Raw genomic sequence first — 26,199 nt, 5'->3', positions numbered from 1 at the left:
ACCTTGGCCACATATGGCTGTACAAAATAAACTGTGACTAACTTAGCAAGTGAGCGTTTCATCAGAGTACATGGATATTTTTTTTTAATATTATAAGTTCAGTACAAAAAGAACAAAATTAAAAGGACATTGAAGAATAGGAAAGAACAGAAACCTAAGTATATTTAGCACACCTTCAATATCTATTAATTATAAATACAGATCTTCCCTAAATCAGTGTTAATTGCAATGGGAATATTCATGATCACTTTGCTTAAATAAACAGATGTTTGACTAAACTTACAACTTAATCACCATCATGAAAGATATATTATAATCTACTATCATTAAAAATCACCACAGACAAACTTAATTTAAAAGGAGTTTTTACAGCAACTCTAGGTTCTTCATTAAAAGTAGCATCATCATTACACATTTGAAAAATATTTGTATCTATGTGCAATTTACATGACAGTCGATAAAGACAGGTGCAAGGCCTGGGAAATGAAACAGGGCAATAAGAGGTAAAGATCCTACCACTAAAACCACCATGATTGCCTTGGCTGATTTCAGTGAGACAGCTATTCAAGATCACAATATATTCTTGCTGTGAAATAATCCAAGAATGATAATCATACATGGCTTAAGTCAAACCCCCCACCCCCCAAAAATCAATGCTACTTTCTTCCATGAGCCAAAAATCATAAATCATGAACTTCCTCCTGAGGAACAAGGTGACCACCTCAAGCTCACAGTCAACATTAGAACCTTCAGATTTGCTGAAGCGACGCTCTTTAAAACATAGCTCCAGTGCTTTTTTCAAAAACAGCTTCCAGAAGGAACAGGTTATAAAGACGAGAGTGAGGACAGAGGAGACAAGAGAAGGAAAGAGAGGGTGCTGACCTTTAAGTGCAGAGTTACCAAAAGGCCGGGGGCTATTTTGCGAGAAAGTAAAAGCATCACCTTCCTCCCCGGCATCAGAGTGGTGACAGTCAATGCTTGCTGACATTCAGCAAAACGACAAGGGCTGCCTGAGGAGTGGCCTTCACAAAATGTCTAGGTAAAAGGCAGAGCTTCAAGAGAGAACACCTTGCAGACTCAAGTTCTTGTACACTGCAGAGACACCTCTTCAAAGCGAAAACATACAACTGATGACCAACACTTTGCAGTTTCTGGGGCTTTTGACGAGCTTGCGAGTCAGTTCCATCCCTGGTATCAAGCTCTCCATCAATCTTTGGAATCTATCTTTTTCTTTCCCCCAAGAGGAAAGTTAATAGCTGTTTGGATAGGAGGTTGGCTCCTGCAAAGCTGGATTTGACTTAAGGGTTTAAATGGAAAAAACAGACAGAAATCCCTGAGGCAGAATTCGAGTGTGGAGGTTTACAACATGTTACACCTCCACCACCCTGCCCAGTGAGAATCTGTGAATGGCCCATGTTTGGGTTTGTACCTCACGAGGGGTACAAGCAGGACCACCACCAGAATCCAAGCTGTAAAGAATAAGTCAAACGAGATTTCTCTCTTCTTTGAATCACCATAGCACTTGGGTTGTACCCTTCCCAGCCCTGCAGCATATACTACCTTAACATATGCTTCAGTTATTCCTGCTACCAAACTGCATTTGACCAGAGGGGCTTCACCTTGCAGATCTTTGCAGCCCTCCTCATCCCCAACACAATGCAACAATGCATTGCTCAAGGCAAGGACCAAGTAAGCACCTGAACAACTACACTGCTAGAAAATGATTAGACATGGAAAACGTTCCTATGAGCCATGTTTGTAAGGCACTTACATGCAAGAAAAAGTACATGGTGCTTGCCATACTCTCCCCACCGCCTCAATACCTTTGCTCTTTTAAGTGCGACAGATAGGAGTTAACGTGGACTTCTTACTATAGGTTAAAACAAAAAAGGCATCGCAGGCAAAACGAAGATGAGTAGGGTTCAGCAGAACTGGAATAACTCTAAACAAGCCCTCCAGAGAAGTTTCTTGCCTTTTCAGAAAGTGAAATGCTGGGTTACTACCCCTCATGACCCTCAAGGAGAATGACAGTTCAGAAGCTCAAAGCTGCTGAAAATGACACTAATTCAGCCCTTTGGTGACACCACAATGGAGAATGAGAAATACCCATTAATTTGAGGCAATTTAAACATCAGCCAGAGACACATCGTGGTGGCACATGTCCTCTGGTCTCACTGGTTCTGCCTTGGTGCCGTCCAGCCTTCACGCCCAATTTCACACACTCACCTTAACATCGGAACATCCTTCATCTATGACTATCCAAGACCAGCCAGCAGCTGCCCATCAACTAGATCTCTTCACCAAAGATTACAAAGAGTATCTTTCTGGAGGCCTTAGAGGACCTACCTTCGGGCTAAGGAAAACCTAGGTGGTAAATCTTACTGCTCAAATTACCAAAAAGGCAATCTGGGAACCTGTCCAGCCCAGTAGGGGTAGATTCAAGTTGAGAAAAATTGAGACCAAGATAGCAAGGCCCAGCAATTTCAGGGTATTATCTTTAACAAAAAAGAATCCCTTACTTGACTCTAGGGAAGGACTGTGAGGATTAATTATAAGGCTTTTAAAGAGACCTGAGCTCCCCGCCCCCCCCAAAAAACACTAAATAAGGTACAGAATTACCATTTATTAAAGGCAAAGTTCAAAGTAAAAGAGTCTATGGTGTTCCATCCTAACAAGAGGAGGGCCTTTTAAAATCACCTGCAGAAGAGAAATGATTAGGTCTCCCTCACGGGGCTATCACAAAAAAATAAATCTACCTGGAGATAATGTTAGAAAAACAGAGGAGGGAGGATGAAGGGCTGCTCAAGTGGCAGACCACCACGCAATACTCAAATAGCGGTTAGTGATCCTGTTTGAGAACTAGCATCGCCTGTGGTACAATGCCTGTGCTCCACAGCCAGAGACTTTGACTCACTGTTCTGGTGGGGGCCTGAGGGTTGGTCTTTTTCTTTTTTAAAGTTCCATAGGTAATTTTAATGTAATGCTCTAACTTAACAAAATATGTTACAAACGAGGAACAAACAAAAAATAAACTTTCATGAAAAGGGCATTTCAAGGACCTAGCTTATAAAAACAGTAAAAATAAAATCACATTCAAAATTTAAAAGAGTCATTTTAGGGGCACCTGGGTGGTTCAGTCAGTTAAGTGTCCAACTTCGACTTAGGTCATGATCTCACGGTTTGTGGGATCGAGTCCCACGTCAGGCTCTGTGCCGACACCTCGGAGCCTGGGGCCTGCTTCTGATTCTGTGTCTCCCTCTCTCTCTGCCCCTCCCCCACTTGCACTCTGTCTCTCTCTCTCTCAAAAATGAATAAACATTAAAACAAATTTTAAAGTCATTTTATTTCTTGAGGAAGTTCATTATACACAGAACAGGAGATGAAACACCCACCCAGGTATCTGTATAAGTTATGAGAATTACTAAGAAGAGTTAGTTTCCCAGATAAGTTTCTGCCAGTTCTTTTTTTAAATTTTTTTTTTCAACGTTGATTTATTTTTTTTGGGGACAGAGAGAGACAGAGCATGAACGGGGAAGGGGCAGAGAGAGAGGGAGACACAGAATTGGAAACAGGCTCCAGGCTCTGAGCCATCAGCCCAGAGCCCGACGCGGGGCTCGAACTCACGGACCGCGAGATCGTGACCTGGCTGAAGTCGGACGCTTAACCGACTGCGCCACCCAGGAGCCCCAGTTTCTGCCAGTTCTTAAGGCAACTACTAGCCCAAACCACGGAACACAAGAGTCAGACCATATTAACAAGGTTCATACCAATTCTTATGTAGAGGGAGGGGGGTGGCACCACACTAACAAGCAATTCTCTGAAACCAGCTGGGTGTCCTACAACTTAGCAATTTTGACAGACACAATCTACCTGGAAATAATGTCAGATTCCACAGATTAAGGGCTCCATACTCTCGCACTGCCCCCGGCTACCTTCAGATGCCAACTGCAAGTCTAGGTGGTTTACCTGTGCTTTTGACTGAACAGATGTAAACTGGAGCTTCCAACAACTCCCTCCTTCGGTTCAATTGATTTGCTGGAGCAGCGCACAGAACTCAGAGAAACACTTCCCTTCCTAGATTACCGGTTTATTATAAAAGATACAAACCTGGGAACCGCCAGATGGAGGAGGTATGGGAAAGAGCGAGGAGGTTCCATGCCCTAAGTGTACCACTCTCACCCAGCGTTCACCTGTTCACCAACCCAGATCCTCTCCAAACTCAATCCCTTAGAGTTTTTATGGAGGCTTCATCATATAGGCACAAGTGATTAGATCACTGGCTGCTCACCCCTCTCCCCTCTGTGGATGGGACTCCAAGTTCCAATACTCTGGAGGACATGTTCGTTCTCCGGGCAACCAGCCCCCATCCTCAAGTGCTTTCCCAAAGTCACCTCATTAACAATACAAATGACACCTGCATCGCTCTCACCACTTAGGAACTTCCAAGGGTTTTAATAGCTCTGTGCCAGGAATAGGGAGGAAGACCAAATATGTATTTCTTATTATAAATCACAATATCACAACTATGATGATGATTTTCTCTCCCTACCTCCAGAAGTGACAAGAATATGGAATAATGCTTTATAAGGGAATAGCTTTCCAGAAAGGAAATATTTAAACTTGTCATTTCGAAAATGAGTGACTATGACATCTTTATTATGGAATAAGCTAAAATTCCCCAATGTGTAGAAGAACAAGATTACTTTAAACAATTCGTAAGGTAAGTTTAACAAGATTTACATCTACACGATTTTATCTGGGCTAGATGCCATCACTTTTAATCTTAAGGCCTCACTCAGAATCAATCCCACTCAGATCTCCACTTCCACAGCCACCCAGGACACAGACAAAGGAGGTTCTCAACCGTAGTTGCTCATCAGGAGTATCTGAGAAAGGGGAAGAAAAAAGAAAAACACCAGCTGGACCCTACACACTTAAAAATTCTGATTCAGTAGACTTGAGGCACGTAGGATTTTTAAGAGATCCCTAGGTGATGCTGATGTGCAGCCAAGGTTTGAGAACCTCTGCATTAAAAGCATCGACACTAACATTTTCACTCTGCATTGCTCTGCTGATTGAGCCATGTTGCTAGAGTCAGACCCGAAGTAGGCAATAATCGGTTGTATCCAGGGTACACAGATGAGTTACTGTGATTCTTTGAGACTGTAATTTAGTGGAGTTGAGACACTGATGAGTTCATGGTTTTGTTTCCCATTAATCTTTTATTGGGTTCCAAGCTGTGTGTGCTTTTCATTCCATGATTCCAAATCAACACATAAAAAAGTTAATGTTCAAAAAATACCCAAGCTACTGTCTTTTTCTGTTAGCGTTTTGTATTCAAAAGATGCTTGATGAGTAAAAGATACCCCTCCCTCCCCACACACAGCCAGACATGTGTCCATTACCAACAAATGCAGCCAATTAGCCTTAGAGCAGGAAATACAGAAACCTGATTTGCCCTGAACCTTAAAACAACACCTGAGACCTGAGCTTGCAGGCAACAGTGAGAATTTAATTACGGAGAGCAACTTGAGCACGGGCTCACCAAGGAGGGATCTGCCAGGAAGGTACGTCACATGCTTTATGCTGGCAAACATGAAGGGCTGGGGGGATTAAGTGCATTGTGAAAAGTGTATCTCCCCACTCGGAGGCTCTCTTCTGACCAATCTTTTACCACCATGATTTTAGGATTTGGTCCCCAAGTTCTGTCATCTATTTCCAGAGCAACATCTCAGAAACCATCCTCATCAGCGATTGCCTGATTACCCAGACAGAGGCATGTGGTTAAGAATTTCTAAAGCACCTTGGGGGCGCCTGGGTGGCTCAGTGGGTTAAGCATCTGACTCTTGATTTCAGCTCAGGTCATGATCTCCCCGTATCAGGCTCTGCACTGACAGCAAGGAGCCCTGCTTGGAATTCATGCTCGCTCTCTCTCTCTCTCCCTCTCTGCCCCTCCCCAGCTCTCCCTCTCACTTGCTCAAAATAAATAAATAAACTTTTAAAAATTAAAAAAAAAATTTCTAAAGCACCTTGGCCAATGAACTAACCACGGCCCAACCACCCAGACCTAGGACAAGAAAGGCTCCCAGAGCAAGAGGTCCAAGTCCATTCTCACATGTGGCATCTCTTCCATGGTTTTCCCTAGGATCTGCGGGGGTAGAAAGAATGCGGAGTCTTATCTGCTGATCCGCTATATACCCTAAAATGAGTTACACTGTCCATTGGTGGAGGCATCTGGGGTGGATTTATCACCACCCACCTAGGGGAAGGGACAGCTAGAGGCTTCATCAAAGCCAGGAAAGCTAAAATCAGTTCCCTGCGGATACAGGCCAAGGGAGGGCAGAAGAAATCATGGTGGTTGTCTGGGTCTCAGAAAGCACCCAGCACGAGGGAGAGGCAAGTTATTAAAAAAGACAATAAAATAAATAAATCAGCCTTCTGGGTCCACATAAATATTTCACTAATCAGTTAAAGGACAGTAAAGGGAATGCAGAAAGAGTGCCTAACATTTAATGGGATTTGGGTAAAATATTACACTTTCCAGAAGTTACTCAAGTGTAGCAGGGTGTCTAGGAGTTAAAATTACTTTTTCCAATGACCAATATACTAATTTCTTCTTCAGAACCATGGGGAAGGGCCCATATGAATGACACAATATCACAAGATGATCACCAGCCCTGAACTCATTCTTTCCCTTCCTGAAATTGCAGACACTTCAGCACAAACCCAGCACTCCCAGTTTCATTGGAATCAAACCAGAGGGAGCCAATGCCACTCCAAGCTACACACCTGTGCACAAATTAAAATATCTCCACTCAACACAACTAACCCTGTAAGTGCCCTTCCAAAGCCCTCTACTGGCTCTTACAGCTGGCTCTGCAGAGCCAGTTGGAGGGGAACAGGGAGAGTTTATCAAGTAGAAGCAGGAAGGCAGCTGTGAAAAGACTGAAGACCACCCCTGGGGTCATACAGAGCACCTCCTACAGTCAGAGACCAGTGACTCAGCTCTTCTCCCTCCATTCTCCCTAGTCTCCTGGGGTCCCTAGACCACATTTATCTGAAGAGATGGTCCTCTCTGAAGGACAGATATGAAAAGGATCAGAGTTTAAAAAAACTGTAAATATATGTAACTTTCATTTGGGGCCCTCTAACCTTCTGCTGATGGAGTTCTCCCACACACACAGGTGATCCTTAAAGAAACAGCTTCATGTGCGGCCAGAGCTATACTGTCAGCTGCTGGGACAACACGCTGGGAGTAAGGAAACGTGCCAGTCCTCAGCTTGGGGGTGGGGGTCTGCCAACAGCAAGTACTAACCTTCAGAGAAAAGACAAAAAAATCATCAGAAAAAAGAATGCAAAATTGTGCATGTGAACAGTTTAGAGGCTCTGAGAGTGTCTTCTGATTATGCCATAAAGACGGTAGCCATACAAAGAGTTATTGTAACTTCTGGGTTGGTGTATCATAAGACGCTCTATGCTCCCAAGGCACCAAACCAGTTTTTAGCCAATAAAGAATGCAGCACTTCAATTGCTGAGTGACACGGAGCACAGATAGTTCACTGTACCTGCGTCTGCATTTGTCAATGGCTGCCTTTTTGCCTGAAAGAATATTTGTGATGCTGACTGTAGCTTACAGCCTCAACAATTTGAGCCCTAACTCCCTGTAAATACCATTCCACTTCTTGCGATCAAACAAGACTCTGTTGCCAGTGCTCAGGTTTCCCCACACAGACAGGCAGAAGGGTTGTGCAGAAATCCCATTTGACTCATTTCCTGCCAACCTTGAGCGGGCAGCATCCCCTCCTCAAGATGGGGCCTGGTATATTCCTTTAAATTAGCAATAGTGATTTTAGTATCTGCTGGACATCAGTGCTGTTGCTTTTTAATTAAATATAGCTGTTTTACATACACTTATTTGTGGGATAATTGTTTTTAATCACAATAGGGTGCAATGTAATTGTGCCAATACTCACAAGCACGTGGCACTGTGGAAGTCACTGACAGAGCAGCTCAGGGGATGAAACAAATACTGCAGGCTGCACTCACAAAGCTGCCATGGGAGCCTCTGTGTTCCCATTAAAGTGTCTCACCAGATCCCAGTCTGGGCAACAGAAAAGAGCAGTGGTCCCCGGGAGAAGATTTACCATCTACTCTACCCTTTATTTCAGATGCAGCAAGTTCAGCTGGGGGGAGAGAGCCATCCTGGCAACAAACACAAAGGGCCTGGATCACAGCCTGCTTCTAAATAACACAAATAGATAAGGAATTAGCTGATTAGAGAGTGTACTGCCAGTGGGGCTAAATATCAGCCCCTGTGGGAACATGTATCTTATATTGTACTACAGCACAACTTGCCCAAGAGCTACCTCCGATCTGAGCGGACCTTTTCATACTTTTCATTCTTTGAGGCATATTTCTCTTTTAAGAATGTAGATATAACAGCTGTAAAAATTCAAAATAATTCATACACAGAAAAATTAGTGGAAACAGATTTGGTACATCCACATTTTTAAAAACTGCACAGTCATTAAAAATCATGTTCTGGAGGGGCGCCTTGCTGGCTCAGTCAGTAGAGCATGAGACTCTGGATCTCAGGGTTGTGAGTTTGAGCCCACGTTGGGTGTGGAGGTTGCTTAATAACCTTGGAAATTTTTTAAAGGCCAACAGAAATGCTCAGTTACGAAGCTCGAACACAAAGAAGCAGGTGAGAAGGCCGTGATATTAACAGTGGTGATGCTGCCCCTAGATGGTAAGATTTAATTTGTATTTTCTTCTTTAAATTTCCCAAAACTTAGTAAATAAATGTATCACCTATAATAAGGAAAAAATATTTAAGGTGGAAAATTTAGATGAAATCAGAAGCCTAAGCCATCCATCTAATGGCTTTAATAAATGAACGTTAAATATTGAAAATAATGGGGGCACCTGGGTGGCTCAGTCAGTTAAGCGTCTGACTTCGGCTCAGGTCATGGTCTCACGGTTCGCGAGTTTGAGCCCCGCATCGGGCTCTATGCTGACAGCTCAGAGCCTGGAGCCTGCTTTGGATTCTGTGTCTCCCTCTCTCTGCCCCTCTCTCGCTCATGCTCTCTCTCTCTCTCTCAAAAATAAATAAACACTGAAAAAAAAAATTTTTAATAAAAAAATATTGAAAATAATGAAATATATACAAGCAAATGCTCACAGGGCTGTACAAAAAGGACTGGTGTTCAGAGTCCCTATTATCCAATCTCTTCTCTCTTCATAGGGATGGCCTGACCATTCTAAACAGCAAGATTACTGCCAGAAAAACTTCATACAGGAGACAAGAATATGGAGATATATTTTTCTGATGTTAAACACTCGTTCGAAGTATAAATTAGAATCTCCTGATATAAAGTATGGTACCTCCAAAATGGTTGCAGGAAATACTTTAATTTGTAAAAATACATTGAAATAAGAAAGCTAAACAAAGACAACCAGCTGCAGCTTCTGGCAGATGACAGAAATTCTGGAAAATGGGAGTGTACAGAGAAGTCCCCCTACCACAACAGTGTGTGAGGCGGAGGGTCACTAGCCTACCCCAGCAACATGAAAGTCCATGCAGCACATCTGGAGACAGGTAACACAGACCTCGGTTAGAATCCTGGTTCCTCCACTTACCAGAGAAAAAGCCTTGAGCAAACTCTGGTCTTCCCAAGCCTCAAGTTTCCTGACCTGACAGGGATGGAAATGGACCTGGGCCACACAGGCATCCAGGGCCCCTCAGCCTTCCTCAGTCTCCAGCAATCCCCTTCACTCCAATTCTGTAAACAATAAACCAACTTCCTCCACAAGAAAGAGAACACTTTCACCCATCAGAACATCCTGGTCTGTTTGGCAGTTGGACTTTGCATCATAAATTAATAAATCCACAAACGGACTTATAAATCACATCTTTGTGAGTTCCTTTAGCCGAAATCAGTTAACCAGTCTAACAGACAGCATTTCACAGCCTGTAAAGCTCAGAGGTAGCCCTAGAAAGCAGCTAAGCTGAGAAGACCTTCTGTAAGGCCTTAAAAAATGGACAAGCTTTCCTCCTCCCTCATCAGTCTTAATACAGAGTCATCATCGCCCAACACTACACCTGCACCATGCACTGCTGTGCACCTGTCACGACTCAGAAGGCACTCCAGGATTCTGCTGTGCTGTATCCTGAACAGCAGTCAGGCTCTGGCCCTCCGTATGTGCCATTACGTACCAGCCATTAGAGGGCTGCTTGCACATGCCCAAGGCAAGCACATTCTTTACCCTGCACCCTTTCCTCCGCGTACCAAGTTCAGTTAATTTGATGGCACGTGAGGTGTGAACCAGATCTAACAAGGCGCTTCATAAATCTTTTCATTATTTTGTCATGAAATTCACCCAGAAACTGTGAACAGGCCCCACCTAAACTTAACATTGGCTCAAATCGTATGTAATAAACCCCAAGAAACTCCACTATTCCCCGAAGAGCCCTGCTCTCTGACGCAGATAAATGTCTTCAGACAGAACTCTCCTATCTCCTTTCATCAGAATCCTCAGGAGATGTTCTAAGCTAAGAAGGGATATATCTGGTTTGCAGTTGGCTCTGGGACCTGGGGGGAAGAAAAGCTCACACAGGAAACAGCAGAGATGTTACCACATCTAAGTCTGCTTCTGGAAGAAAAATTATATTCTCAGTGACCAAAATCCTGGACAGCCAGCCTTGGTAAAGCTCCACCTTCCTACTGCTAGGAACACTAATCTAGAACAGTAGCCTCAAGTGGAAGTACAATGGAAACACCTGGCAAGTGTGAAAAATGAACCCACCAGGCTCTAACCACAGGGATTCTAACACAAGTAGCTTACAAACCATACCCTAGGAAAAACTGACTTAGCCTCTACTCTAGGAGAAATGCTCTCACTTGGATTTCATGGTGACTCAAAGGGGCACACATCTTTGTATCTGAGCTAGGGCGGGGCAGGGGAAGGGAAACAAGGAGGAGAGGGCAGGGGCAGAACCCTGTACACATTCCAAGGTTGCTATTCAATCAAAAGACATGGCATCAACAGGGATCCACTCAATCTCTGTCCTTGCTGGAATCTTCTGGCAAACCCAGAAAGACAGAGCTTGTTTGTAGCAAACGAGAAGCAACAGTGTTAGCAGCCATACTGTAAGTGAACTTAACAGTTAACAATCAAATGATGTGCCCCTTGTAGAACTTCCTATCAAGGGATACCTTAGAACCACACACACAAGCATCACTTTCCTAACAGGGAAGGGGACACAGGGAGAGAGAGATGTATCAGAGTCAAACGGCAGCCAAAAAGAGCAAGGGAGGAGTTCCTACTGCCCAGCTTCTGGACTCCAGGCACTTCAGTACCACCACGATGCTGTAAGATATGCAAGCACGAGGATGGGAGAGTCCAAAACTGCTTCCTTAGATTGCACATCCCCAAGTCTCCTGCAGCATCAAATTCAGGGACTCTACTATGATGCGGGGCTCTGCATCCCTGAACTAGCCATGGCAGGAGATTACAGCCGGGCAGAAAAGACATGGTCATTGTGGAGTTACGGTTAAAGGAAAAAAGGAAAATAAAACCATTTCCTTAGTTCTTTGCTCCCTATTACTCCTGGCCACCGCCAAAGATACTAATACTGAGGAGCAAGCTAGAGAGAGGGAAAAGTCTAAAGATGGCAGTGAAAGACGGAGCAAGAAAGCAGCTGGGGAAAGTATCCGAAGCTGCAATGGTCTAAAGCCTGTTTTCTCCCACAGGCACCAAGGAAGAGAACCTTACAGTCTCTCAAGAAGTGGACTTTCTGCCACTAGTTACAGATAGCAAGGGTAAAACTTGACATCACAAATGACAAAGATTCTCTCCTTGACCAAATTCTACTCAGGCTCCTCTGAACTACTCCCTTCTCAGCTAGGGCCCTGACTTTTGGGAACTCTGTTCATCTCTGCAATGTCCAATTCTGCCAAGAATCCTGCTAAGTCAGTTTAGCCCAATTTGCCCACCCTCAATATCTGATTACTCTCGATATCTAATTGGGTTCCTCATCCTCCACCACCCCCAACCCCACCCTGCTCCTTGATGACAAATTCCCACTTTTCCTTTTTGGACTCAGAACCCAAGCTCTTTCCCCACTGCCAAACCCCATGGTTGGCCCCTACACCTATCACAACGGTTACGAATTAGGTGTATCTTACTGTTCTCCAGCAAGTGTCATGAATAACATTTTAACACAAAGAAGCCAGAAGAAGGAAAACTCTGTCCTACTGCAAGCACACTGTACAGGCTCAAGCACTCATTAAAAGGCAAAGACTTGGGGCTCCTAGGAGGCTCAGTCAGTTGAGTATCTGACTTTAGCTCAGGTCATGATCTTACGGTTCACGGGTTCAAGCCCTGCATCGGGCTCTGTGCTGACAGCTCAGAGCCTGAAGCCTGCTTCAGATTCTGTCTCCCTCTCTTTCTGCCCCTCCACTGCTCGCGCGCGGTCTCAAAAATAAACATTAAAAAAAATTTTTTTTTTAATAAAATGAAGGCAAAGACTCTAAAGCAATCAGTGAGGCAACTTCTTCAAATCAATATCAATCAGCTATAGATTTAGGTATTTGACCAATGAAGGTATCAATTTATGTAAATTCTAGGAGCAGAAGGATATCGCCCTAGCTTAAATTGAGCAAATGCAGTTTCCTAGAACATAAAATTATATTTAATAAGCAATTAAATGTGGTTATCCAAGAAAACTAGAGCAATCCAGTTTGGCTGCTATCAATATTTTTATTGAATTCAGGTTAAAGGTGCCACTCCAAAGCAAGTGAACCCCAAAGCAAGGCAGCTAAGGGCAACAGTGAACTTCACCAATGGTAAGCATTCACTCGCAGGTTCATGCAGCATCCAAAATATAGCACAGAGATTGTCAGAGTAACACTGAAGAGCAGGGGGGCACAGGGAGCAGCCACAAGCTCCTGTGTGAGGAGTGCAGCAACAGGTAATGGAGTGACCAAACTGTGTGCGCCAGAAGCGACTTCTTCATCCAAACCAAAGTTTACAAACTCTCTCTCTGTACTTGAGGAGAGACAAAATGGGGGGATGGGAAGAACTATGGCGGGGGGGGGGGGGGCAGCGAGCTGGGGGTGGAGATTAACTGAAAGAAATCAGAATGAAAACTAAAGTAGCAGAGGCACAAATCAATACTCTTACCGTTCAGGTACTTCAGAAAGCTTTCCAAGTGAAAACACAAAAGTAAACAAAGAACAGGCACCGGCCTGTATTAAAACTGGAGAACCAAAGGTGGGGAAAATACTGTGCTTGAGGAGAAAGGAGCTGCATCAGGCCCAAGTCTGCAGGCAGCCAACTCTGAGGTGGGCACAGCAGCAAGGAGAGAGCATGTTTCCACCTGAGCACATTCGATTACATTCCAGGACAGAGATCTTCAACACCATCAGCTTCTGCCCTCAGAATTCATTTCTCGCTGGGTAATGAGGATAAGAAATGAAAGGCTGTAGGATTTTTACACTGAATTTTCAGTTTGTCAGGTTCCATCTACCATGTCAGATACCTGGGACCAATCTGTATCTTTTAGAGAGAGATGTCTCTATCCTAACAGAGCTCCAATGACTATCCCCTACCTGCTGTATTTTATGGATACCTAATAATAACATGGATAATAACATTTCCACCATGGAAATCAGTACAGAGATTCCTCAAAAAAATTAAAAATACAAGTGCCATATGATCCAGTAATTACACTACTGGGTATTTACCCAAAGAGAATAAAAACACTAATTCAAAAAGATACATGCACCCCTATGTTTACTGCAGCATTATTTACAATAGCCAAATAATGGGAGCAGCCCAAGTGTCCATCCAGAGATGAACGGATAAAGATGTGATACACACACACACACACACACACACACACACACACACAGAAGAATATTATCCAGCCATAAGAGCATGAAATCTTGCCATTTGCAACAACATGGATGAAGGAACTAGAGAAAATAATGTTAAGTGAAATAAGTAAGAGAAAGACAAATACCATATGATTTCACTGGAATTTAAGAAACAAAGGAAAAAAGAAAAAGAATAACAACAACAACAACAATACGAATGACTCTTATTACAGAGAACAAAGTGGTGGTTGCCAAATGGGAGGTGGGTGCGAGGATGGGAAAAAGAGAGAACGGGGCTTAAGGCTATACTTACCCTGATGAGCACTGAGCAATGTACAAAACTGTTGAATCATTATATTGTACACCTGGAACTATGTTAATTTTACTTGAAGAAAAAACAACAACAACAGGGAGCCCAAACGCTGGTACAAACTGAAAGCAGCTTAATGATTTTTCAATTGGGAAGCGGACATTTTTCTGAACTCTGCTATTACTGAGTATAAGCACCTCCAGAATAATTATAACTTGGTATGCAAACAGGAGTGTCTAGACTGAAAGAGCCATTCACTCCTCCAAGAGAAGAGGACTGGAAGGGGGTGGGGGTAGGCGGTGAAGCCAAAAAGCTTTAACAGTGAGGCGGCCGCACCACAACGCAATCTGCGAAGGCGAGACAGAGCCCGGCCCAAATGACAGGGAGGAACCCTGGATGTTTTCCTGAGGAAAACACTGAGCTGTTAGTTTAATACACACTCAAAGAATAGCAAAGGACTGGGATAACTTCTTTCTCCTCTATAAGAAATAAATAAAAGACGCTGCTTTGAGTGATGTCAAGTCTCCCTCTTCTTTTTTTTACATTTTACGTTTTTTTTTTTTCAAAAAAATTTTTTAACGTTTATTTAACTTTGAGACAGAGAAAGACAGAGCATGAATGGGGGAGGGTCAGAGAGAGGGAGACACAGAATCTGAAACAGGCTCCAGGCTCTGAGCTGTCAGCACAGAGCCCAACGTGGGGCTCGAACTCACGGACCGCGAGATCATGACCTGGGCCGAAGTCGGCCGCTTAACCGACTGAGCCACCCAGGCGCCCCCATTTTATTTATTTTTGAGAGAGAGAGAAAGAGAGAGGTACAGAGCACAAGTGGGAGAAGGGCAGAGAGAGAGGGAGACACAGAATCCAAAACAGGCTCCAGGCTCTGAGCTGTCAGCACAGAGCCCGACGCACAAACCGCAAGATCAAGACCTGAGCCGAAGTGAGACGCTTAACCGAATGAGCCACCCAGGGGCCCCAAGTCTCCCTCTTCTTAAAGAACAAACTGGTTTGATACTCCTGGCTGTCCCAGTGGCCAAAACCAGAAAACGGAGCCACCTGCCAGGTCCCCCATGCGGAATACAGTGCGCTTACGCACAGCAGCTGAGCTAAGAGGTAAAAAGGAAAAAGGGTCCGAGAAGAACAGGGCGGACAGTACAGACTGCATCCCACCCATAGGGACCAGCCTCCAGCCAGAGCCCGAGGGAGCAGGCAGGCTGCAAAGGGAGCCCAGGGCATGCAACACATCAGCAGCCCTTCCACAGAGATCCACCTACAGCTTTCTGCAAGGCAGTGTTTCTAAAACAAGCCCCTCCAGCTGGATAAGCAGATGCTAAAGGCAGCTCCATATGAATAAGAATGTGGCTTTCTCCTAATTCCAGGCCACCTTACAAAAGATAACTGCACAGAAAATCAAACAATCCTATCAGCCTCCCTAGTAAGGATGAGAAAAATGTCCTACCAATGGTAGAGCTACAGACTCCGAAAATCAAGTGTTGGTGTATTCTGCCCATACCCCATTCCCAAATTATGAACAAGGAGTGAAAAGACAGCCAGTGAGAATGAAATAAGCCACTATGCAACAAACATGTAAGTATCAACTATGTGCCAGGAAGTGAGCTAGCAATAGATGTGAAGAAATGAGGAATCTACCTGATGCAGAAAAACCAAACTGGAAAAACCTAGTAGGGAAGGGCGGGGAGGGAATGGGGAAGAGAAAAAGCATTTTACAAAGCAGAAACTAGAAATCACAGGCAGCCACTGTGTGGGTTATCCAGAATCAGCAGGACAGCAGAAGGAACCAAATTTTGGGACCAGCGTCTGAACACAAAGACGCAGCAGATGCCACATAAAGAGGAGATTTCCACTCAGCCTCACGAAGGACCCAATGCAGTGAAACACGGATAAGGGAGAGCATATCAACTGGCCTCTCTCTCTCTCTAGAGACCCTCCTGTGGGACAGCAATGTGCCAGGGTGGCCACCGCACAACAATGCACCAGGCAAAGGCATCTGCAGCCAAAACCAGACTAGATGGTGAAATGAAGGCCTCTGAAATGTGAACAACCCAGAAAGTGACCGGAGCTTTTCAAAGAAGGGCTGAAATAAAAAGTGACATCAAAAATATGCCTAAGCAATAGACCTGTCATTTACTAGGAAAAAAAGCAAGCATCTGTGTCCTTCAGCTTCCCCTTCTAGTTTCAGTTCTGAAAAGCCTTTTCCAAAGCAGTGACATGAAATGAGGCTTCTTCCTCCATAATCTATCATCTGGTCTGAAATCCACCTTGTGACCACAACATACACCAAATGGTCAAGATTAGAAATTCCGTTTCTAAAATTATCAACACTTCCCTAATAAAAATAACTTCCTAGATCCATAGCACCTATAAGACATGAGAATCTGAAATGTTTGGTTTTTGAACTAACTCAAATTTTCCAAGTAAAAAGCTAATTAGCCCACCAAGGAATGAAACCTACAGCCCTGGCCTGCAGAAGTCGAAAGCACTGATGACTGCACTAAACTTGCCTTGAATATAAATGTTATGCGGGGAAAAAAAAAAAAAAAAAGTAATTTATCTAAACACAGTGTAGGTAGCTCTGCAATCAGTATCTCATAAATAAAAAGAGAAAGATGAAGGGAAAGCTCTCTAATTGATTTTAAAATTAGTTCCAAGCAAAGAAATAATCTGACAACCAACAAGGTCGACAACAGTAAAAAAATATATAGCCTTTGGGGAAAAAGTGCACCTAAAAAACTCCAATGAATCAAGATACCTGGACTGCCACGAAGGAAAGATATCTGGGAAAGCCTGAATAAGGGTGGAGGTGTTAAAAGAAAGGCAATTGGGGACCAACTGCAAAATCACTTAAAATCCTGAGATTAGCCCCTCTGGTGGACTGAACCCAGTCCATACTATGCTAATGGAATGCCAGTATGAGGAAAACCAGGGCTCAGAAAGGGGCAGGGCTAGGCAATCCAAATGCATCAACTAGGTTGAAACCTGGGAGTGGGAAAGAGGAAGTGCCTACAGAAAAGGAAGCCATGGGTAACCTGGCTATCAAAACAAACAATCCAAGGGGCACCTGGGTGGATCAGTTGGTTAAGTGTCCGACTTTAGCTCAGGTCATGACCTCACGATTCATGGGTTCGAGCCCGCATCAGGCTCCGCACTGATAGCTCCTAGCCTGGAGCTTGCTTCACATTCTGTGTGTGTGTGTGTGTGTGTGTGTGTGTGTGTGTGTGTGTGTGCGCGCGCACACGCGCGCGCGCCTCCTTCACTTGTTGTGCACGTGCTCTCTCTCTCAAAAATAAACAAACATTAAAAAACAACAACAAGCAACCCAATTAGGAAGGAGAAAAAAACACTCCCTCCCAGGACCTTTCAACACCAGGAGATGCTGCCTCAAGTTGGAATGACTACAGGCAGCAGTCAAATGGATTGGATAACAATGATGCCACTCAAAAGCAATACATGCATTAGGTCTTAAGCCTCAGCATATATTTTTGATATAAACATTTACTAAACACCTGCTGCATTCACAGCACTCTGCAAGATTCTGAAAGAGAGGGGTATGAAGCTGAGAAAACCAGCTCCACTCTGGCTCACAGTGGAGTTTAGGCTTTGTAACCAAAAGCGGGCTGGACATAAGTAACAGAACAGGATGAGACAGAGGAGGGAAAGACTGTGGGTATGGAAATCTCTGGCCTAAAGGAGCTTTCAAGAACCAGGGCAAGAAAGACAGTTACCTCAGCACAGCAGCTATGGTAAATGGTCACAGGACAGTAAATATGATGGTGCTGCCAACTCTGGAAACAACAGAGAATTACTGCAGCTCACAGGACTGAAAAGAGGCAAGAAATATGAACACGCTAGCACTCGGAAGATTTAGATAAATTGAAAATATAGAACTGTGTAATAGTGATGATTAAATGGAGAGAGAAGAAAGAGAGGAAGATGGATTGAAAAAGGTAAATGCACATGTTTCAGGGAAGGATTAAGCACCAGGCCCCACGAGATTGTTCAAATCCTACAAAAATTATTGGAAGGGGATAGGCAAAATCATGAGAAAGGGGATGCATTAACTAAAGGAAACAAAAGAAAATTTAAGTAGTAATATGGAGAAGAAGGTAAATGAAAGGGAAACAGGCAATTGCTGTCTCTTTCCAGTTATAATTCACATTTTGAGGAACCCTGCTATCTACCCAGATAGCAAATGTCTTGACCTCAAGAAGAGTCAGGCTTGCCCCCAGTGCCCTCCCCAGCAGAGGAACAGGAATTAATCTTTTAAAAATGACAGAGTACGTACATCCTGAATCTTAAATAGATGAGCTAAGACCCACCCACAGTCTCCGAATGGTAATTTTTTTCAATCCTCTCACAAAGGAGGTTTCAAGTGTTCTTCTCAAAAACGCCCAGATCAAACAAATCGGAAACTGGTACAGAATGCCTCTGCCAGCGCTCTGACATATTCTACGTCTTTTGATCACATTGCTGCAGTCCCCAAGTCTCTCCATTGGAAACCGGTGAAATGCTATATCCATTTCAAAGAGCTTTTGCTTTTCTCCAAGGTCCTTAATGCCAAGCTGGAGTCCCGCTCTAATTTGCTATTTGCCTTATGCTCCCAGTCCCATGTGCGAGATCACAGTCAGTGGGTTTATTGGTTTGCCCTGGCTTCACTTAGGGACTGCGGCCCCACAGCTCTCTGTTGGTGTGCATCTCAGTGGCAGCATCGTCTGCTTTAGGGTCCAGAGGGACCAGTCATCTTGCTTTCAAAAATCTCAACTGAAGGGAATAGGTTGAGAACCGCTTTTAATCGTGTCTAAATGGCAAAGCACCCTGGGGCCCTGTACAACAAATGGAGTTATTAGCACCCGAAACTGCCCTGCCTCTGAGAAAACGCCCTTAGGAATCCCAGGGCATCACTAACGGGCCTACCTGCAGCTTGTCAACCATGAGTGCCTACAGAAGAGACCCCGTGGGGTCGGGCCTGGGAAACAAACACCCCCCAAAAAGGCAGCAAGGACACTGGGAGATTAGGCAGATTACTGCTTTAACAAAACTGATCCTCCGGTGCCCACGACTAAATATTTAGAGGCCTGCTGTGAAAGAACATTTATGTGGTAAATTCCACAGGGAGGAGGCTGAAAGATAAGGTGATAGAATCAAATACAAACTGAAAGCATAGGTTTGCGAGGTCAGGGGAAAGGCTCCACCTTCAGGTTTCCACACTTCCCAGAGGCCCAAGCTGAAGGTATATGTGTGTGTGTGTGTGTGTGTGTGTGTGTGTGTGTGTGTGTGTGTACACACGCATGTGTGAAAGAGGGAGAGAGAGACTCTATAGACAGAAGTTTGAGGAAAAAAAGCCTTGCAACTGAAAGCAAACTTTCTACACTTAACACCTGGGCGTTGGGTAAATCACGTACCTTTCTCGAGGTAAACTCCAGCTCTAGATCTTTGTCCACCACAACAGCACTACGCAGGCCAAACCAACTTTAAGGGGGAATAAGTCAGCTCCTTCATCAGATGCCAGAGGGGTATCTTTTGTCATTAACACTCCAAGTGTGACACAAAGCCATGGCAGCCCTGGGCACCAGGAGCATTATGTTTTCCAATGTCAGATCAAAGTCAAATGCTCTCTAGAAGTCCTGGGATTACACAGTGTGTTGTCTCCTCTAAGGCAGTAGCTCAGAAAAGCCACAGTCTTCCTCCAACACTTAGCACTTGTCTCTCTGCGGCAAACAACTGCATAAAACAAACTCCAGTATACGTTTAGAGAAACCCTGATACGTGTTTAGGTACTCGGGAACACCACACATCGGTGTCCAAAATGGCCCTCAGCCTGAAGGAGTTAAGATCGCAAAGAGTTGACACTGGATTCACCCTAAATAATCCAGAAGCATTAATGCCACAGCAATAGAATCAACAGCATCAGGCATCTATCTAACTGTAATCTTTGAGGAAAATATTACACATCCTTGCTTTTAACTCTCCTGACAAACTTTCCAGCAAAAAATTCAGTTTTAACCAAACTCTGGGAGTAATGGCTACCCGTGAATTCCTGGATATTACTGGAAAGCAGCTGCCTAGGATGAAAACAGGTCCTTTGATCATGCTGTTTTGTCCAGAGCCCTTCCTCTGGCTGCATTACAAAGTAACCCAAAAAAGGGGAGTGGAGTATACGGCTAGCCTTGGGCAAAACCTCCTTGCCTTCATGTATAATTTAAGAGAAATGAACTTATCTCTGTGTTCAAAAAAGGAAAATCCAATTTGCCCTACTATCCCCACGATGTATAGATAGATGTCTTGGAAGATCTATATTAAGTCGATGACAGGTTTTTAGAGTTGTTAGGGTTTGGGGAAGATAACCATTAAAAGAATCTCCCCTTCCTAACTTGAAGGGCAAGCCCCATTGGGTCGTCATCTGGGAGCTTGTAGGGAGGCCTAGCCCGCAGCAGGAGACACTGCCCGCCATCTGCCTGCCCTTGAGGAAGGTCATGCTAACACTTTCGCTTCCCTGTTCACCTACTCCTCCAGTTCCTTAACCTGCACCTTCTCCCACTCTGCTCTAATACCATACAACAGGCTCCAAAACCATAAACTGTAAGATTATCTTTTTCTCCATTTCAAAGTCAATCATCTTCGGAAAGTTTCCCCCAGATGAGGCAGAAGGCAATCTAAGTGTCTCATCTGAGGCCCTCTGCAGTCCATCCGTCGTCTCCGGACAATCCTCAAGCGTGCCGCATTTCTGCAACTACAAGACCATTTCAATTCCCCAAACATACTAACATTTTCACTGGAGATTCTAATCAGCCCTGTTCTAACTAGGACAGCCATATATTCTCGTGCACAAGGGCACTGGCCAAGGAGACAGAGGCTGAATGGGAGCTGAAATTCAACCGCCATTCTGCTTGCCAAGCCATGTGCCCTGACAAGGGGTGCCCTGGAAGAAGGGGGCACCCCTCTCTAATTTGCACAAGGGCACCATATGGGTTAACAGAGGTTCCAGCCCCAACATCTATGCCTTGAGTATTTGACTGAACTCCCTTGTAGCTACAAGAACAGATGGTATACAGTAAAGAATATTAAAAACCAAAGACTCCAAGCAGATGCCTGCTCTCCCAGTCATTACATACATGAAGTTATGGATTCACTGGGATCCCCGGGTGACTTATATTCCGATACCCACATTGTAAATCTCTGATAACTTTAAAGTAAGCACAGATCTGGGGAATTCTTTTAATAGAAAGGAAAGAAGTCTGAATCCTCCTGTATAGAAATTGCTAGAACAACTTCCACAAGTTCGTAGTCAGCACTCCATTTGCCCCCAGGGCCATGGTCAACTGGGGCTTAGCAAAAGAAACACCACAACTCCTTCCTACAGATGAGTTTTCATCTAGCATGATCTTCCCTTATAAATGCAAATTACTTTCATGTTTTGTAAATGCAAGCCACCAACGCAAGAGTACTCAAATCCAAACATGCCATTGCCTAGTTTAAAATTCTTCACACAAAAATCTAAAAGTATGGCACACGTTTTCAGCATGTGGCCCCTGCCTAACTCCCAAACCCATTTCTTACTACTCCCTAGCATTAACTACCCTCTATTCCAGTCATACAAAATACCCCACAGTCTCTGAGTATCCTGAGATGCTGACAGGACAAGTGTGATCTGGCCCTGCCTACACTTTGTACCACAGGCATCGTACCCCTCATGCACTATCCACAGTGCCTATTATTCCCTCTTCCCAAACTCACCCAACTCTTGTCATTACTGCCATTTCTGTCAGAAACTATCTTCTCCCCACATTTTACCTAGCTCAGTCCTAGTCACCCTTGAGGCTTTATACTTTACACATCACTTCCTCCAGGAAGCCTTCCCAGATTGTACATTCTTATAAATTCTAAACTTTTCTTTCATAGCATTTCACATAAATGGAATTACTTGTGTATCTCCCCTACTAGGTTTTAAATTAAAGTTCCACGAGGGTGATTCCATGAAAGTTTTTTCCCTGCTGCATTCCCATTGCATCTGCTGCAAAGCAGATACCTGGTAAATACTTATCAATGGCATTCATTTGAATTTCTCAATCTATGCTGTCCATTCTAAGAAGCCACTACCAACAGGTGGCTACTGAGCTCTAGAAATACACTAAAACAAACTGAAATATGTTCCAAGTATAAAACTATACCCCAGATTTCAAAGACTTACTAAATATCAAATTAAGTAAAATCTCTCATTAACTTTTTCCATTCATTAAGTGTTGAAATAATACTGTTTTGGATATATCAGGTAAAATAAAATGCATTAAAATTGATGGTTTTAATATAGCTACCAGATAATTTTAAATAACACATATAGTTCATTTGTGTGGCTTGCATTATAGATCTAGGGAGCAGTCGGTGTTGGTCTAGAGTGCCCTTTCTTCCATCCACTAACTTCTCATCCGTGAACACTCAAGAGAGGAACCCTAGTTGCTCCTGGGGAGACTCCCAAGTGCCCACTGTAACTGGGTTCTTCACGGCACCCTCCGCCAATGTACTCAGAGTGCATTATGTTAACTTATTTCTTACGTGACTGCCTCATTAAAATCTTTGAAAGGAATTTAATGAAGAAATAAGAAAAAGCATTCTTCACTTCATCTAAGCCGTATATTGTAGACTCTTACAGCTAAGCCTTACTTCAAACTTCCTTAAAATGGTGTAAGATCTCTGGAGTGAACAGAAGTTAAAAATAAAATTAAACACAAAGTGAGAAATAACCTTCCTTGGTAAAGAACAAGGAATTCTATAAACAGGACTCTGCCTAAACTAGGGAGTATATTCCAACAACTTCCCATTATCCAGTAGGCTAAGGGAAAAATCCATCCATTACCCCCTGAAGAGTTCCAAAGGCTCCTGGAAAAGCTAAAAATTCTCAGTAGTAGTTCCTACTCCTGAACACCTGCTATTACCTTACCTGAGCTATAACATCCCCACCCTCCTAAAACCTGCTTGAAATTCAGCTACACAGTCTACATTAACATAATGCTTTGGCCAATGAGGCAGGCACAAAAATTAACGTTCAAGAATTTCAAAGTTGTGGTTGCCGTGGGAACCTTAATTCCAACTGCATGGCACAGATGCGAATCGTGGAGTACTCCCAATACTGATAAAACTGGAGATGTCTATTTACTCTGTGCAATGAGGCACAGCTACAGTTACTGAGAGAACCTTATTTTGGCATTTCTAGACTTTCATGCATTTAAATTCTCAACCTTACCACAATACCATTTGCCGCATTAAATTGCCTCCTCTGTGGGGGGACTAAAAGAGAGAACGAACTGATTGGCCAGACATTCAAAGAACCCCTCCTGTATGTGTTTCTTACGCACAATCAGATTCAAAAGACAATCACGATATTTTTATTTTACTCTTATGGGCTGTCTGTAAACTCTCATGCAAATGAAAACAGGGCATGAATTTAAACTTGTAAATGCACCAAGACATGTATACGTGCAAAACATCAGAAAAGCAAATTTCTCCTCTTTAGAACTACAAAAGGGATAAATTAAAGCACAGAGCACTAACGTAAACCATGCTGTGTTTAATTTCCGAAAACTGTCCAAACACCTGCCTGTGGCACCAGCTCTCACAATGGACCCAGTTCTATAACCAGTTACACACTGTAGTTTCACGAAAAGGCAAAAATAAAAGTTGGAAAGTGGGGGGCGCCTGGGTGGCGCAGTCGGTTAAGCGTCCGACTTCAGCCAGGTCACGATCTCACGGTCCGGGAGTTCGAGCCCCGCGTCAGGCTCTGGGCTGATGGCTCAGAGCCTGGAGCCTGTTTCCGATTCTGTGTCTCCCTCTCTCTCTGCCCCTCCCCCGTTCATGCTCTGTCTCTCTCTGTCCCAAAAATAAATAAACGTTGAAAAAAAAAAAAAATTAAAAAAAAAAAAAAAAAAAAAAGTTGGAAAGTGGTCTGTAAAAACAAGATATCACCAAACAAGTAATTCAACAAAAACTTCAGTCTGTAACTCCAACTTCTCACCACTCGTAACAATGGAAAGAAAATGAGCAGAAAATTTACAGCAAAACTGCCTGCAGACTACCAACTTAATATTTTTCTTCCTAAGTATTTCTCAAAATTGATATACCCCAATCATACACATTGGTTAGGGAAGCACCTTTGCTGCCAAAAGATCCAACAAATAGCACAAAACAGTGTAACTAATAATTTCAGTTACCACTTGCAACAGATGAAGCAGGTGACCCCAGAGAATACATACACCAAGATTCATTTCTTCCTCGAACAAAAACATACAGAACTTTCAAATCAAAATGACCAGTAGAAACAGGACTTACATTCATGCACATGAGATACGGACCTTCTCTTCTCCTTATTCTCAAAGAAAATCTTGTTAACAAAACTTACTGCCACCTCATGTATCCTGGCCCTAACCCCTCTCAAGCCCCTTAGAGCAGAATGCCAGCAATGCCCACCCAAAACAAAGCAGATCAGTGAATGTGGTTCAGAAGAAACTGACACCTGCCCAGCCAGGCTGCAGATACTAGGAAATAATACTTTGGAGAATTAAAATATCGTCTGTGAGCATTCTCACACATATGTACCATATTTAAGTATTCTCCAGCTCCTTCCTTTTGATTTTTGAAAAGAGGCTCCACTCCTTCCCCATTCTCACCTGTGTATTCTCCCCTTCTAGCCTCGGTGGTCGAATGCTGGACAGATGGATGGTCTTGTAGTCACCAGAGTTCAGCTTCACAACAATGGCATCTGCATTCAGCACCTGCATCACCTGTGGGCAAGAAGCAAAAATGCTCAGACCTGCTCAGATGGCCCACCTCATAGCACACATGCTAAGGAGAAAGACCCACCACAGTCATAAGGAGAAAAGTCAGATCAATAGCCATTTGGGGCATTTCAATATCATCCTTCATGGTACAACAATGTTGGAGAGAACAATGCTATAATTATCAGTCCCCAAAGACCTTATTATGATTTCTCTATGAGGCAAAATCTGTATCGTTCACAAAGACGTGAAGTTAACTGACCAAGACGTGTAGTTAACTACAAAGCTTACAAACTGGAAATCTCGTCTCTACATGTTATTCATGATTTTCCTTGAAACAGATTCTAAAATCAAAATTCCTTACTCAGTGTGAATCTAGGAAACGAAGCAAGGGCTGGATAGAAGATATCAGCACTAGGTAAGAACCAAAACAGGATGCCCCAAAAGAGAGCAGAAAAATCAAAGGCAAGTGAAGGGCAAAAAGAATTGTCATCACAGCATGGTAAAGAAGAGGCTCAGCTGTTAATCTCAGGGCAGAAACATTAAATTGCTAATATATTACTTCAACTACTCTAAAAGTCAACTTTTCAGAGCACTACTATGGGCAACTTTGTTTTAGACCCCAGTATCAGAAACACTGGAGCCCACTCTCAGCTAAAAAAGATTAACTTCCACTCTTGGGTAACTTCCAAAGATACCTATTCAAAGTGCAAAAGCACAAATATTCCTCTGAGGAGATTATTAGAACATTCCACCAAGGTGTACAGAATAAAATCGCACTGAAACTGGCCTAGGATCACATCAGGGTTACAACTAGAACCCGTAATTCAGCTAGTGGTCTACAATTCACCTGATTATATTCAGAGCCTGTTGTTACAAGGCTATTCAGGGTTTTTTTGGGGTTTTTATTTTGTTTGTTTGTTTTTTTTTAAACCAGTAATACTTTTTTACAAGGTAGCTATTGACTACATATCACTGTCACCATCCACTTTGTCTGCAGAATCAAAACCAACTCTTCCAGGCTTCAATCAGGCCCCATCAGGAGCCAACAGGCAGCTGAACAAACTACAGGGTCAGCTGCCACAGTGAGGGCAGACTCGCAAAATTTCCCTCCTCTTTCAAGCAAGAAACAAAAGGAGCTAGACTCGCCTTTGCTATGATGGATATCACACTGATAAGTATCCTAAAAGAGCCCTCACTATTCTCTAGAAGGCTTCATATCTTT

General features: G+C 43.5%; 1 protein-coding gene across 1 annotated transcript in view; it reads right to left on the bottom strand.

The window, feature by feature from the left end:
* SND1 (staphylococcal nuclease and tudor domain containing 1) overlaps nucleotides 1–26,199 on the bottom strand; it is a 427,290-nt gene that overhangs the window by 338,221 nt on the left and 62,870 nt on the right. Inside the window, exon 10 of the mRNA XM_045495517.1 lies at nucleotides 24,867–24,980. Within this exon, the coding sequence (XP_045351473.1) occupies nucleotides 24,867–24,980 (114 nt within the window). The remainder of the gene's footprint in view (nucleotides 1–24,866; nucleotides 24,981–26,199) is intronic.

This window comes from Leopardus geoffroyi, chromosome A2 (assembly GCF_018350155.1).
Source record: "Leopardus geoffroyi isolate Oge1 chromosome A2, O.geoffroyi_Oge1_pat1.0, whole genome shotgun sequence".
Taxonomy (NCBI): domain Eukaryota; kingdom Metazoa; phylum Chordata; class Mammalia; order Carnivora; family Felidae; genus Leopardus; species Leopardus geoffroyi.
The sequence above is the reverse complement of the archived record's forward strand: the minus strand, read 5'-3'. Positions and strand labels throughout refer to the sequence as shown.